The sequence below is a fragment of the Punica granatum genome, chromosome 2 (assembly GCF_007655135.1).
Source record: "Punica granatum isolate Tunisia-2019 chromosome 2, ASM765513v2, whole genome shotgun sequence".
NCBI lineage: Eukaryota > Viridiplantae > Streptophyta > Magnoliopsida > Myrtales > Lythraceae > Punica > Punica granatum.
In genome coordinates, this window is record NC_045128.1 from 43,609,242 (window position 1) to 43,622,630 (window position 13,389).

At 37.9% G+C, this 13,389-nt stretch overlaps 2 protein-coding genes across 2 annotated transcripts; both read left to right on the top strand.

The window, feature by feature from the left end:
- The first annotated feature begins 1,240 nt into the window (after window positions 1-1,240).
- On the top strand, window positions 1,241-3,095 carry LOC116195267 (heat stress transcription factor B-2a). Its single transcript, XM_031524331.1, has 2 exons — window positions 1,241-1,719; window positions 1,848-3,095. The coding sequence occupies exons 1-2, from the start codon at window positions 1,468-1,470 to the stop codon at window positions 2,478-2,480; spliced, it is 885 nt and encodes a 294-aa protein (XP_031380191.1). The 5' UTR covers window positions 1,241-1,467; the 3' UTR covers window positions 2,481-3,095.
- An 8,447-nt stretch (window positions 3,096-11,542) lies between these two features.
- LOC116196964 (CEN-like protein 1) lies at window positions 11,543-13,025 on the top strand. Its single transcript, XM_031526938.1, has 4 exons — window positions 11,543-11,824; window positions 11,939-12,000; window positions 12,407-12,447; window positions 12,568-13,025. The coding sequence occupies exons 1-4, from the start codon at window positions 11,624-11,626 to the stop codon at window positions 12,786-12,788; spliced, it is 525 nt and encodes a 174-aa protein (XP_031382798.1). The 5' UTR covers window positions 11,543-11,623; the 3' UTR covers window positions 12,789-13,025.
- Window positions 13,026-13,389: the final 364 nt, after the last annotated feature.

Genomic DNA, 13,389 nt, shown 5'->3' on the forward strand with positions numbered 1-13,389 from the left:
CCTATCCCTCGCTCTGTAAAAAATATGGCATTTGTTGCTAACATGTAAAAAGCAAAGTGCCTTGCAAACAAGGGACTGACTGAACTTCAATATATACTTAACTTAATTAAGCTGCACTGCCACGAAATTTAACCTGGTTCTATATTTGGCTCATAAGATCAGATATGATTCTCTGGCAGAACGGGATGATGAAATCATTGATTGAATCTAACAAGTTCTTCCGATTAAATGCCCGCGAAATGAGTTATCCGTCCGTGGAACATACATTATCCACAAAATTCTTCTCTTGTGTGTGTTAAAATTGTTCGTCTCAAACGTACTTTTTTCTTCCACGTTGAATCTTCAAAAGTGCATTGGATCAGGAAATTCTTTAATTAAAAAATACGTTTATATATATATATATATATATATATGCCCATCAAAGACCGTTCCTTGTGCGATCACCTCAACGTTGTCTGTCATCGGCCGTGCGCCTCACCGCACTCTACAATGATAGAAATCCAACTCCCACTCCCACCGAAAATTATTATTATTATTATTATTATTATTATTATTATTATTATTATTATTATTATTTTCTTTTAATTTTGGTTGAAAAAACTATAGATATCTCCAAAAAAACAAAAAACAAAAAACAAAAAGAAACTGACCGTGACTCTCTATGCATGAATAAATTCGTTCGCGTGATTTGTGAACTACATCACATCACATCAATTATTTGTCTTTAATTTAACTAGTTGATTGCCCTATGCACAGGGTATTGAAAATTATTAGTTAACTTTTAATTTTCTTTCTTTTTTTTTTTTTCCTTCTTCGTCCATACTCTTCTTATCTCGAGAGTTGGTCGCACATTTTTTAATCAAATTTCCTTTGAAATTTCTATCCGGTTGATATTCATATAGATTGGAAAAGAATTTGAATGTGCATCTCTGCTAAATTGATTTACCTTACGACTTCTATCGTAGTATATATTTTAATGATCAGCAATGTCTCACCCCGAAATTAAACAAAACATCATTTTATCATTTGATAGGAATAGGAAGCGTGACTAAAGGTACGACCTTTATGGGTAGTCCATGGACACGTGCGACGCAATCACCCGGGGGGGCATGGGATCATTGATATGAACGGGGATAAAGAAAGGAAGGGAAGCATAGGCAGAAAGAACGTTTTCGAGAGAAGACGTAACGTACCTTCTCGTTACTTCCTTTCCATTTTCTTCTCCCTCCTCCTCCTTCTTCTTCTCCTCCTCCTACTCCTCCTTTTCCTATCTTCTTCCTCTGTCCGGTTCTCTCTCTCTCTCTCTCTCTCTCTCTCTCTCTAATCCGTTTCTCTCTCTTCTCGATCAATAAATTCCTCCGGGAACCTTCTAGAATTGGCATCTTCCGCATTCCTCGCCATCGAGAGCCTACCTCGGTCCTTCTATTATCTCTACGGAACAGAAGTATTCTCTCTCTCATATCTGCTATGGCGCCGCCGCCGCCGCCAGAGCAGAGCAGAGAAGCAACAAGCGGCGAGTCGCAGAGGTCAATACCGACGCCGTTCCTCACCAAAACATATCAGCTCGTGGATGATGAGGCCACTAACGATGCCGTCTCCTGGAACGGCGACGGATCCACTTTCATCGTCTGGAATACCACGGTCTTCGCGAGGGATCTGCTGCCTAAGTACTTCAAGCACAACAACTTCTCCAGCTTCGTCAGACAGCTCAATACCTACGTAAGTTTATTCACTCGCGTTTCGTTTCATCATTCCAATAATTAATTAATTGGTAAGCACATCTCTCTGATTGTATTCGTTCCAGAAACTGATCATCATATCTTCCGGTAACGAATATTGTACTGCAGGGATTTAAGAAAGTCATACCTGAGCGATGGGAATTCTCCCACGATTGCTTCCGCAGAGGCGAGAAACAGCTCCTGCGCGAGATACAGAGGAGGAAGATGCCGGCCTCTCCGCCAACCGTGACGGTGGTCCCGGCCCCATCATCCGCCATCCCGATGGCCAGCTGGCCGATGAAATCCCCGCCTGGCTCTCGCGGGGACGAGCAGATGATCTCGGTGCATCATGAGCCTCCGGTTGTGTGCGGCCAGAATTGCGCGGCTGAGCTGGCGGACGAGAACGAGAGGCTGCGGAGGGAGAATATGATCCTAAGCAAGGAGTTGACGCAGATGAAGAGCCTGTGCAGTAATATATTCTCCTTGATGTCGAGCTTCGTGAGCGGAAAGCCGGAATCGAACCCACTGGAGCTGTTGCCAGGCAAGCGGTCAGAGCCGGAGGATGCGCGGGAGAGGGAGGAGAGTCCGAGGCTCTTCGGGGTACCAATTGGCGCGAAGCGTGCGAGAGAGGATCCTCTGCAGCGGCCCTGCGCAAGCGGATCCGGTGAGATCAAGCCTGAGCCGTCAGATTGCCACGGAGAGCAGTGGCTCAGACAGCATCATCAGAGCCACCGAACTTACAATCAAAGGGTGTACAACTGAACTGATTCATCGACAAAAGAACCAACGCAACAATTAATGAGAGAGGATAGTTTAGTCAATCAAATCAGTCCAATTCCAAATTAATCAGCCGATCGGAAGAAGAATTTTCTAGTGGGGGTGGGGACATCACAGAAGGGAAGAGGCACGTGCGGAATTGGTCGCGTGCCTCGTGGTGGAGCTGGGACCCCGTCTTCGTGGGACCGGCTTCCGGATGCTTCGCTCGCCTGCTCTCAGTTTCCAGTTTCCCTGATGCGCGTCCGCTTTTGCTTGCTTGCCCTTTTTTTTTTTTTTCCTAAGTAAATCAGACTCCCTCTAATCTCTTTCGGTAGGCCATCGAAGCTGCAGATACACTGATTAGAGGCAATTAATTAGGTATGAGCTGTATAGTAGTACATGTGGAAGGGTACATTACAAGATGTTCTCGATTGAAGCCCCCAGGTTGAATGTCTGATTTTTCTTATAATATCATAGGAATGTATTTTGGGACCGACCGGTTAATTTCGTAGTTTAGCAAGAAATAATGTACATACTTATGCTGTTGTTAACCTGGGGATGTTACGCCGGCATTCATGTAACGAACGAGCTTGTTTGTATCGGCAGTTCAATTCAATGATACGCGATGGTGTGCGAGGCAATAGTTACCATTGCATTCTTGCAAAAAAAAAAAAAAAATCTGTAAGCCTGGGTCAGTCAGCACTGCAAACTTGCAAAGGCTATGCAAATAAATATATCACATCATGAGCTTGGCATGTGAATATACATAGCATGAGATTGCATACTTAGGTTTTGAATTTCGAGCGACACCTATAGTGTAGTACGGCTTCTAGGGTGAGATATTAATTTCATGAACATATTTCTGCAGAATAAGAATTTCACTGGAAAAGTGAATGAAGATTCGTCCCGGACGTGAAAGGTAATCGATGGAGGGATTATGAAGGCTCTGACTTCTCCCCCCAAGTATAAATTAAAGGTCTACCATCGTACCTGTCTAGCCGTTTCCATCCAGACCGGTAATTAATTCCTGGATATAAAAAGATTGAGACCACCGAGACCCATGCATGTTTTCAAATTACCGTAAAAACCCACAGTTCATGATACACGAATTGGATCATGTCGACTGGTGTATTGGGTAGAACATGTACATATTTTTATTGAATGAAATTGCTATCTAAGCAAATCACTCTTTATATGGCAACCGTATTCGCCAAATAGGTTTATTTATTTCATGACACTAGACATTAGGGGTGGAAGTGAAACCGAACTGATCGAGAGCCGACCTGACCCGACGTAATCCGTCTCCGGAAACCTGAAAAACCAATTGCAAATTCGGGCGGTTCAACCCCCTGTTATTGGTTCTCAAGTCAGCCACCGAACTGACCCGACGGGGATTCGAACCAACCCAAAGTTAAGAGAGAAAAGATTTTTCACTTCATGTTCAATTACATACCGTAATTAAAAATGACATTGATTCTTTTGTTGAGTGAAAGAGTGATTCTTTTGTCGAGTGAGTGAGCTATTTTTATTTGCTTACTAATGGATCTCTCAATGTTACGTTGATTGTCAATCTTTATTTTGTTTTATTTTTTCTTTCCCACTAATTTCGGATCAACTAGGGAATCGACCCAAATAACTCAAACCACTAACGGTTAGGTTTTCTACTTGATTTTTGTCCTTGTTGATGCATGATTCCCCAACCCGAACCAACCCAAAAATTCAGCGCACCGACCCAAAATTGAAAAACCCGAACCAACCCGAGTCATTTCCACCGCTACTGGACATGTCAGGTCAAAGGGTGATAATATGTCCTGTAAACTGAACTGGTCATCAATGTTACATCTACCTAATAATCTTCCGACTAGCTCCTAGTTTGACTATTTCCCTGGATGGTGATAAAATCATGTACAAACTACGATTCTGGAGTCAAATTTGTTCCCTTAGATTGCACGCTGTTCGATCTTTGACTGGACATCCGCCGGCGAGGAAGGGGGAGGGTCTCGGAATGTAAATCTGTGCTTTCTAATGCTTAGAGTAGAGAGTATAAAAACAGTTTTTGCTACTTTTCAAAGGATGTTCTTTGAATATCGATCGATCATGACAATTAGAAAGAAGAAATTTGTGGTGGGGGGGGGGGGGGGGGGGGGGGGAACCATTTTCTACATTGGCGTCTGTCCGATTAATACATTTGGGGAAATAAGTGATACCAGTATAATATATACATATATATATATATATATCATATGTAGATATATATGACGATTAGGACATTCCTTCTAATTACTTGCTGACTTTAGTCCACCATGCCTGCTGCCGCTGCGCTGCTGGGTGTAGACCACAGAGTGGAAAAGAGATCATGCAAAGGGGAGAGCAATTGAAAACCAATGTGGAAAGGAAACTCCCCAACTGTCGGGCCCGAATGAAAAGGACCAGGAAACAACGAAATAGATACACAGAACCAATCAATTACAGTAATTCAATCGGGGAAGGTTTATTGCAACAATTTCTTTTTTCTTTTTTCTTTTTTTAAAAAAAATTACACATATTTATATCCAAAATTATCATTAATTAATTAGTTCAAGTAATTGGACGTTTATTTCCTTTAAATAAAGTGTTGGATTCGAGTCCTATAAATGAGAAAAATTTACACCGTGAGAGATTTATCTCTTAATCGGCTGACCTGAATTGAATTTGATTAATTAGGATCTATTGGACTTTCGGATATTAGCGTGCACATCAACTTAAAAAAAAAAAAAAACAAAAGCAAAAAGTTATCATCAACTGACATGCATGCAGCTCCTGAGACTACAGTGGCGATGATGAAACTTCCGAGTAGGATCTTTCAAGCTTCGAATGATGTTGCAACGGACTAGCGTAGTAGAAGTGGTCCCCTGACATAGCAAGCGGACTAAGTTAGTTAGTTAGTACATACTGTACACATTACATATAGGACAAAATTAGGAATTGAAAAAGAATTTAGTCCCGCGAACTTATGCTTTCTCATCTGTATTCGATAGCGTAAGTAAGTCGAGTAAGAAATAAATTCTCTTCGAGTTTCTTTCTTTTTTTATATATATGACAGTGTTATGTTATGTAAGTTATCTATTGATCATTTTAACTGGCGGATTATCTACAAGTATGAGATGGATCCTCATAGATTATCAAACCAATTTGCTATACGTGTCTGTATATATGTATATATGTATATGTATATATATATATATATATATATATATATATATGAAGGTTGACAGATATGCCACATGAGAGAAGATCCAGGCGATTGTTTGTTACCCACCCTACCCTTAAATTCAATGACCAAGCAGAAAGAAAGGCTAGCTGCTAGCCTAGCTCGAACTCAAAGGGTAAAATAAAGGGCTGGCCACGAGCAAAGGCCCATCCCAATAATTCTTCATTATTGGGCCGAGCATATATATATATATATATATATATATACACACACACGAACATTAATTAATTTCTTTAATCATAAGCGAAATCCATTAGTCTAATACAAAAATAGGAAATAAAGCGAAATAAAAAGACAAATAAGTCCCATTGCTGATGATTGAACTCAAAATCATTTGGTTCCGAGTCGGTGGCTCGTGCCCGCTACACTAAAGCATCTGCAGCGGAGTCTCTTTCCCTAGTCTCTGGCGTCGACATGTCGAATCGAGAGACCAAGAGAGAGGGGCGCCAATTTGAGAGACTCGTCTCTCTCTTCCCTTCTACTAACGAAGGATCGCCACGTGGCCCGCACATGCTGTTGTTGCACATGCAACAATTTTATTTATTTATTTATTAATTTTTTCGAGTTATATATTTATTAATTTTTTCAGAGACTAGCAGAGGAATCGTTATTGTGTGGGCTCGCTACTCCAGACACATGACATGTAGCGAACTACACAAGTACACTTCATTTTTTTGTCTTTTAGAAAAAAGTGTGGGAACCAAGACAAAGATCCAAATAGACACCGACCATTGGAGTACCCGGTCTCCCTTTTTGGCCGGTCTTTTTTTGGGAGAGGTGGCGTTCATGTAGCATCGCGTGGGTCCTCAATGAAGACCCAAAGAGAGACTTGCATTGGAGATGTCCCTACACTCCTTCGCCATTAATTAAATTTCAATTATATGTGCATCCCCCAAAGCTGAGTCAGCTGGCTAGTTAAGTGTCTCGCAGAGGACATATTCTGAGGGATTGAATCGATTGATTGATTGTCGATCATCAGCATCGTCAGGTAATTTTTTCTTCTCTTAATTTCCCTATGCTAATATCCTACATATAATAATAAGCACAAGCTACTTACAATCTGCGCAGTTAGTAGTAATTGAACGTCTACGGCGATGACACGTAGCCAAATTTAACTAGGACTTCTACTCAGTACGTGTCAATTGGCAAGGGGAGAATAAAGGTACATATACTATATATAATACCCTTATTTTTTATACTGAATTAATTATTATGTCGGTCAATGGTTATAGATGCATTGTGAGAGACGAATTGGCTAGTAAGTAATTTCACTATATATAAAATGGAAAAAGTCGTTTTTGATACTCAATCTTTACTTACTTTTTTTTGTTTTCCTTTTAAACATATTTCTTCATCCAATCCTATTCTAAACGGTACATAATTTGTTCGTTTTAGTCCTCCCATTAATTTTTCTGCAAAAAAAATAATTTTCCATTCAAAATATTTATAAAATATATTTTTAATTTAAAATAAAATTTCGAAAATACAAAAAATAAGAGAAAAGGGAGATCCCAGCCGGATTGGGTTCCCCCAATCCTTTTTTTTGTATTTCAAAAATTAATTTGTAATTAAATTACATATTTTAAAATATTTTGGACATGAAACTAGTTTTTTGATGCAAAAATTAACGGTAGGACTAAAATGAACAAATTATGTAACATTTAGGATAAGATTGAATGGAAAAATATATTTAGGACGAAAACAAAAAAATAAGTAAAGGTTGAGAACAAAAATGAGCTTTTCTCCTATATAAAATTTTTAAAAAGGCCAGGAACTACAAAATCAAATATGGGGAATTTTTTTTTCTATAAGAGAGACTCGTGAGTTTAATTTAATTCTAGGTGAGGCTAGAGAAATACAATAATATTAATGATAGAGATAATATCCTTAAGCTGGAGCCATACTCTATTTGGTGAGCTTCAACGCCTCTCCTGGTCAACATGCTCAAGCCCCTTCTTTCCATTCCAACCAAGGACTATCTATACCGTTAATATTACTGATTCTCAAGAATTATCTCGAATCGTATATCTGAGCGACATTCTTTCTGAGTCATAATAACTAAATAAAGGAACACATGTAATCTCATTTTGATTATTAAGTTAGAGCGTGCGCTGCAATTCTACATACGTACTTTCTTATATTTTTCTTTTTTATTGGAAGGAATTAATTCTTTTACATGTCAAAGACGTGTCAAGCTGTGATATGTTGATTCCATAATTGCGAAACAGTATTTGTACGAGACCTGTGGACAAATGGGTGTATCTTTCCAAAAATTCCAAGTGGGTTCTTGAAAAGTCAGAGCAATATATACTAAATAATTGAAAAGCCCAAATAAATGCCACAAACCCCATGCATTGCCTATAGGAGAGACTAAGAGGAAATTTCTCCGTAGATCTTTGTCATCCCTTTGTCGACTCCATGTGTCTATTCATTTATTCCAACTTCAGTTCTGTGCGGTCTTTTCATCTCGTACAATTCTAATTCATAGTATATATTTGTAATAATTTACCATAAGACATATAGACGAATGGCACACTAGATATATTAGCCATGATTGTATTTCTATGCGGTCGTAAATACTATATATATGGTATATATACGAGTGTGTGCTTTTATATATACGGAGAGAAACAACCGGCTAATTTACAATATACACTTACCCTCAATGATTGTTTCAAGCGGTTCGACATTTGTTTCTCTTAATTAAAGTCTCGAATTCGAATCTTGTGAATGAGAAAAATCCTTGCTTATGAAAGTATTACCCTTTAGTGGACTGACGTGACTCAAACTGAATTAATGGGGGTTTAGTGGACTTCTGAATATCATGGTACACATAAATATATATATATATATATATATTATAATACACACTTTATCGGAAACTTACTGTGACGTTTGAAATGATTTAACTCAATTGTATTCAGAACGTACAGTGAAGTAAATAGGCATAGAGCCTTACATGTAAAGGAAAATCGAAATAGCCTATCGTAATATTAAGCCTAATATTAAGGACTATCAAATATAAAACAACTATTGAAAGATACAAGATACACAACTATACAATTTAAGATATCTGAAGATACTATATTCCTTAATACTTACATAGGTCTTGCACTTCTTAATCGAATAACAAAAGCAATAATTATATAAAGGCTGCTACATTTTCGAGCATATTTTTTATTTGCAGAACTTGAGAAACATAATCGGTCCAAAATATAATGCAACATGTCTATAAGCCTATATATATACTTGTGTATGTGTCTCTCCTTCGATGATTATATAATCATACCTTAAGCAGTAATAATATGAAAAAATCAAAGTTCAAACCCATGCATGATCCACATCCATCGTATAAAAATTGGAAAGGTTCTTGCGATAAAATATACAACGCGTGGTTGTATAAAACTCAATCAACAATTGACACATGAGAAGGTGGTGACAGAAATCTCATGAATTATAACTGTTACATATGACTACTGAATATTTTTTTTTTCAGGTTCTTGCATAGTTTAATTGCATAAGCTTGTTTTCCTGCCATGCCGCAGCCGCAAATTATATTCTCTGTGTCTCACACAAGACGGGGACGAGAAGCACCCCTATGTATCTGGTAGTTGCCAATTGGAATACTACATGCATTCCAGGTCGATGATTAAGGAGAAGAAAAATGGACGGCTCGTATCATATGTGCTTTCAATACTTGATCAGTTTTATATTCAGTTCAATACTCAACAGACACACGGGATATATATATATATATATATATATATATATATATATATATATATAGCCGAAGATCCACAACATACAATAATTAGTTGATACCACGCAATCGCGGTAACCTTTTTTTTTTAAATCAATTTTGTATCACAAAAATGGATATTAATACATATGATAATACACGAATGAATATTAATAGAACAATGACGATAAAATTATATATTCTATCGAATGTATATGATAAACATATTGTGAATGAGAGTCAAAAGAATTAGGAATTGTGGCAATGGCAACAATATGTATAATAGTATTATGGAAATGAAATAGCCTTTATAGTAAAATTTAATAAATTTGTAAAATATATCTAGATAGGCACATATGAAGAGCATGTGATATCACATAAATGTTACAATATAGGAAATACTGTAGTAATCAGAATAAAGGCGTTCTGTCTTCTATTTATAAGATATTTAATACATTGAGTTTAGACATTTATCATATCTTGAGAAATCTATTTAATTATCAAGAAAGTTTTAAAATTTTCAAAATATTTTTGTGTTATATATTATTACATACAAAAGATATGGACAAATACTCGAAATACGTTGGATATACGCAAAAGAAATGTGATAAAATTTCATTTAACCAGAATTAAAAAGTTAATTGATGTAGAACTTAGGGTTTGTGATTTGATTTTTGTCGTGCAACTACGTCTCCATTTGCTTGCTTTTTTTTCTTTCCGGTGTGAATCCTGATATCCAAAAGTTTAATGAGTCTCAATTAGTCCAGCTGAGTCGGGTTGGCCTATTTCCTTGCTTTTATATATTATAATGGATTCTTATTAGCTTTTTATGCCCGACATGCTTTAAATGAGAAAGGAGCGCTAGGGTTTACTATGAATGCCAACTTATACCATTTATAGAAAAGCACAATTCCATAGTTCCTGTATATATGTCAACATATATTACTTTAAATTGTTCTTTCTTCGTGCAACTATGTACACGTTTCCAAGGCTCTTTCGAGATAAGATCATGCTCCCAAATTCTCAAAGTGATGGATATAATGTGAGAGAACAGGTCAGCCAGCTAGAAAAAATATATATTAAAGAAAGAAAATAAGAGCTTAAACTTCATAGGGAAACATACATATCAAGAAAGGCAGAAGTCGGAACTATAAGAGGCTGATCTAATTGCAGGAGATCAATAGGAACCGATCCTTTATTCTAATTATGAACCAATATCTGTACGCACGCACGTATACACACACATATATATAAAACGATTTATAGCACATCGAGTGCTCCAGTCCTCCCGGTCCAAAATGTAGAGCGTGGACGAAAGCACCTGACGAAAGCCGTTGAATGGCCCAATTTGCCCAAAGCTAAGATATCGATCTTATCTTAGATTAGAAAAATCAGGAAAAGGAAGTATTCTCCATTGCTAAATGGGCCAATCAGCATAAGACATCTGATGAGATTCCATCAAAGATTAAACTTTTGCATATTCTTTTACCTATCTTTATTTTTTTTAATCTTAGTTAGGACATACTATAGTATTACTCATCATGTGCACGTTATCTTCTTCTAGTGGCATCGACTATCTCTTCCCTCCTGAAGCTTTCCACACATATGTCCTTCCCCTAAATAAGCAACAAACATTCTTTTAATGGATATGGACGTTCAAGCATCCATATATCTTCAAATCTTCAGGCTTGCAAGGGACCAAAACTTGCAACCCACCACTTCAAAGGGTTTTGCTGACGAACCTATTTTGCATCTGGCTGATGAATGCATGTCTTTCTTATTATGAATCAGTATTGAACTGTCATGCAAATGACTAGCCAGAGTGAAACTTTTGCATATCTATAGTTAAGTAGACGAACAAATATATAATGTTAGTTCGAATATAGAATCACAATATCGATATAGATATTCCCCATATTGTGATTGTGGACACAAAGGATGTTACAATTGAAAGGCACGAAAAAAGAAAAAGATAAAAGATAAATAGTATCGCGGTATATGTCTTTTGGGAGCCGTCATGTAGCTGCCCTTATGTGCCTATAAAAGCGTTTTCCATTTCAAAGACCATGCAGCAGCAGCAAAAGCAAGCAAGCTAGCTCCTTGCATTCCCAAAATTTCCAGAGAATTAACTCCTGAGTTCCTGCGATCTGCAGCAACGAAATGTCGAGAATTGTGGATCCACTTATTGTTGGGAGGGTGATGGGAGATGTAGTCGAAGTCTTTACTCAGAGTGTTAAACTCACTATCACATACGGCTCCAACAAGAGAGTCTCCAACGGCCATGAGCTTATGCCTGCTGTTTTCATGACTAAACCTCGGGTCGAGATTGGAGGGGTTGACATGAGAGAGGCTTATACACTGGTAAGTAATTTCTAATTCTGATGTCATATATATGCACTTTGAAATTATATCAAAACCGTATATATATTGCTATTTGAATACTTACCAGCTGGTTTTTTCTTTGTTATCCACAAGATCTTGACAGACCCTGATGCTCCAAGCCCTAGTGATCCACACTTGAGGGAACATCTTCACTGGTTAGTCTTATAAACCATATATCTCTGGGAGTTTCATTTGATATATACATTATACATAAGAGTGGCTTCCGGTCGGTTTTCATAACTATCTTTTAATCCAATGCCTTTTTCTCCCTGAATTTTGCTTCATGCATTGCAGGATTAACTACATATGTTAACTGAGCATTTCGGGAAGTAATTTTCCATGCATCTTTTCCATCCGTTGGTTACATTATGCCTCCTCAATCAAATAGGCTTTTTCCAGATTTCACAAAAATATAACAGAAAAACAGAGAGCTAAAACCATTTTATGTTCAATGAATTTGTTTCCCACGAAAATGGCTATAATAGTATACGAATAATTAACTATAGTATGTATTTCGTTTCTAACATGTTTATCCAACTTATGATTGGGAAAATATCACAGGATCGTTACCGACATACCAGGGACAACTGATGCATCTTTTGGTCAGCTCCTTCAGCTCCCTTTCTTCTCCAATTAATCTTTGTCCTTTAAAAAAAATGGAATCTATTTCTCCACATTAGTATCGGAAAACAAATTCACATTATCATCATTTTTTGCTGCAGGAAGAGAAATCGTGAGCTATGAGTCCCCGAATCCTGTCATCGGCATTCACCGCTACGTGTTTGTGCTGTTCAAGCAGACAAGAGGGAGGCAAACGGTTCGAGCCCCAATTTCACGGGACCATTTCAACACCAAGAAGTTCTCGGAAGACAATGGCCTGGGACTCCCAGTGGCTGTCGTGTACTTTAATGCCCAGAGAGAGACAGCTGCTCGAAGACGGTGATACACAAACTCGCTGTGCAAGCCCAATCTCATGTTACATTTCGTGTGAACTGATCATATATCGCCGTACATTCACTTTTACGGCAATTGCAACCTACAAACTCTATGCAACATTAATTAATCCGTCAGTTTAGACGGTCCGTCGGTCCACAATAAATATAAGATTATGTATAATGTATGGGGAAATTCTTTTTTTTTCCCAAATAAATGATTAGTAGAATTTGACCGTGTTTAATTAAGGGGGTCAATTATGAATTGGGGGGGGGGGGGGGGGGGGGGGGGGGTGGGTGGTTGAACACTGTGTGTAGTGTATTGTACTGCAGTGAGAGCGGTTTATGGTTAGGGACGGGAGGGAGGACAGCCCTTTTAGGTGTCCTTTTTAATTTAAGGATCTAATGAAGTGAAGCTGATGGGATTTGCCAATAGGCTTAATTGTTGTCTCAGCTACGTGTCATGCAATGGAACAGTCCTTTGGCCCTTCCCGACAGGTCAGGTCCCCACCCCCTGACAAAAAGAATTAACGGAAACATGTTTCGATGTCGGAAATTCTTCGAGATAATAATATATAACACAATATAATGTGCCTTCCCTCCATTAAATCC

Coding starts and splice junctions, on each gene's coding strand:
- LOC116195267 (XM_031524331.1), top strand. CDS start 1,468: ATGGCGCCGCCGCCGCCGCCAGAGCAGAGCAGAGAAGCAACAAGCGGC. Junction 1,720..1,847: donor TCAGACAGCTCAATACCTAC/GTAAGTTTATTC, acceptor ATTGTACTGCAG/GGATTTAAGAAAGTCATACC.
- LOC116196964 (XM_031526938.1), top strand. CDS start 11,624: ATGTCGAGAATTGTGGATCCACTTATTGTTGGGAGGGTGATGGGAGAT. Junction 11,825..11,938: donor TGAGAGAGGCTTATACACTG/GTAAGTAATTTC, acceptor GTTATCCACAAG/ATCTTGACAGACCCTGATGC. Junction 12,001..12,406: donor TTGAGGGAACATCTTCACTG/GTTAGTCTTATA, acceptor AAAATATCACAG/GATCGTTACCGACATACCAG.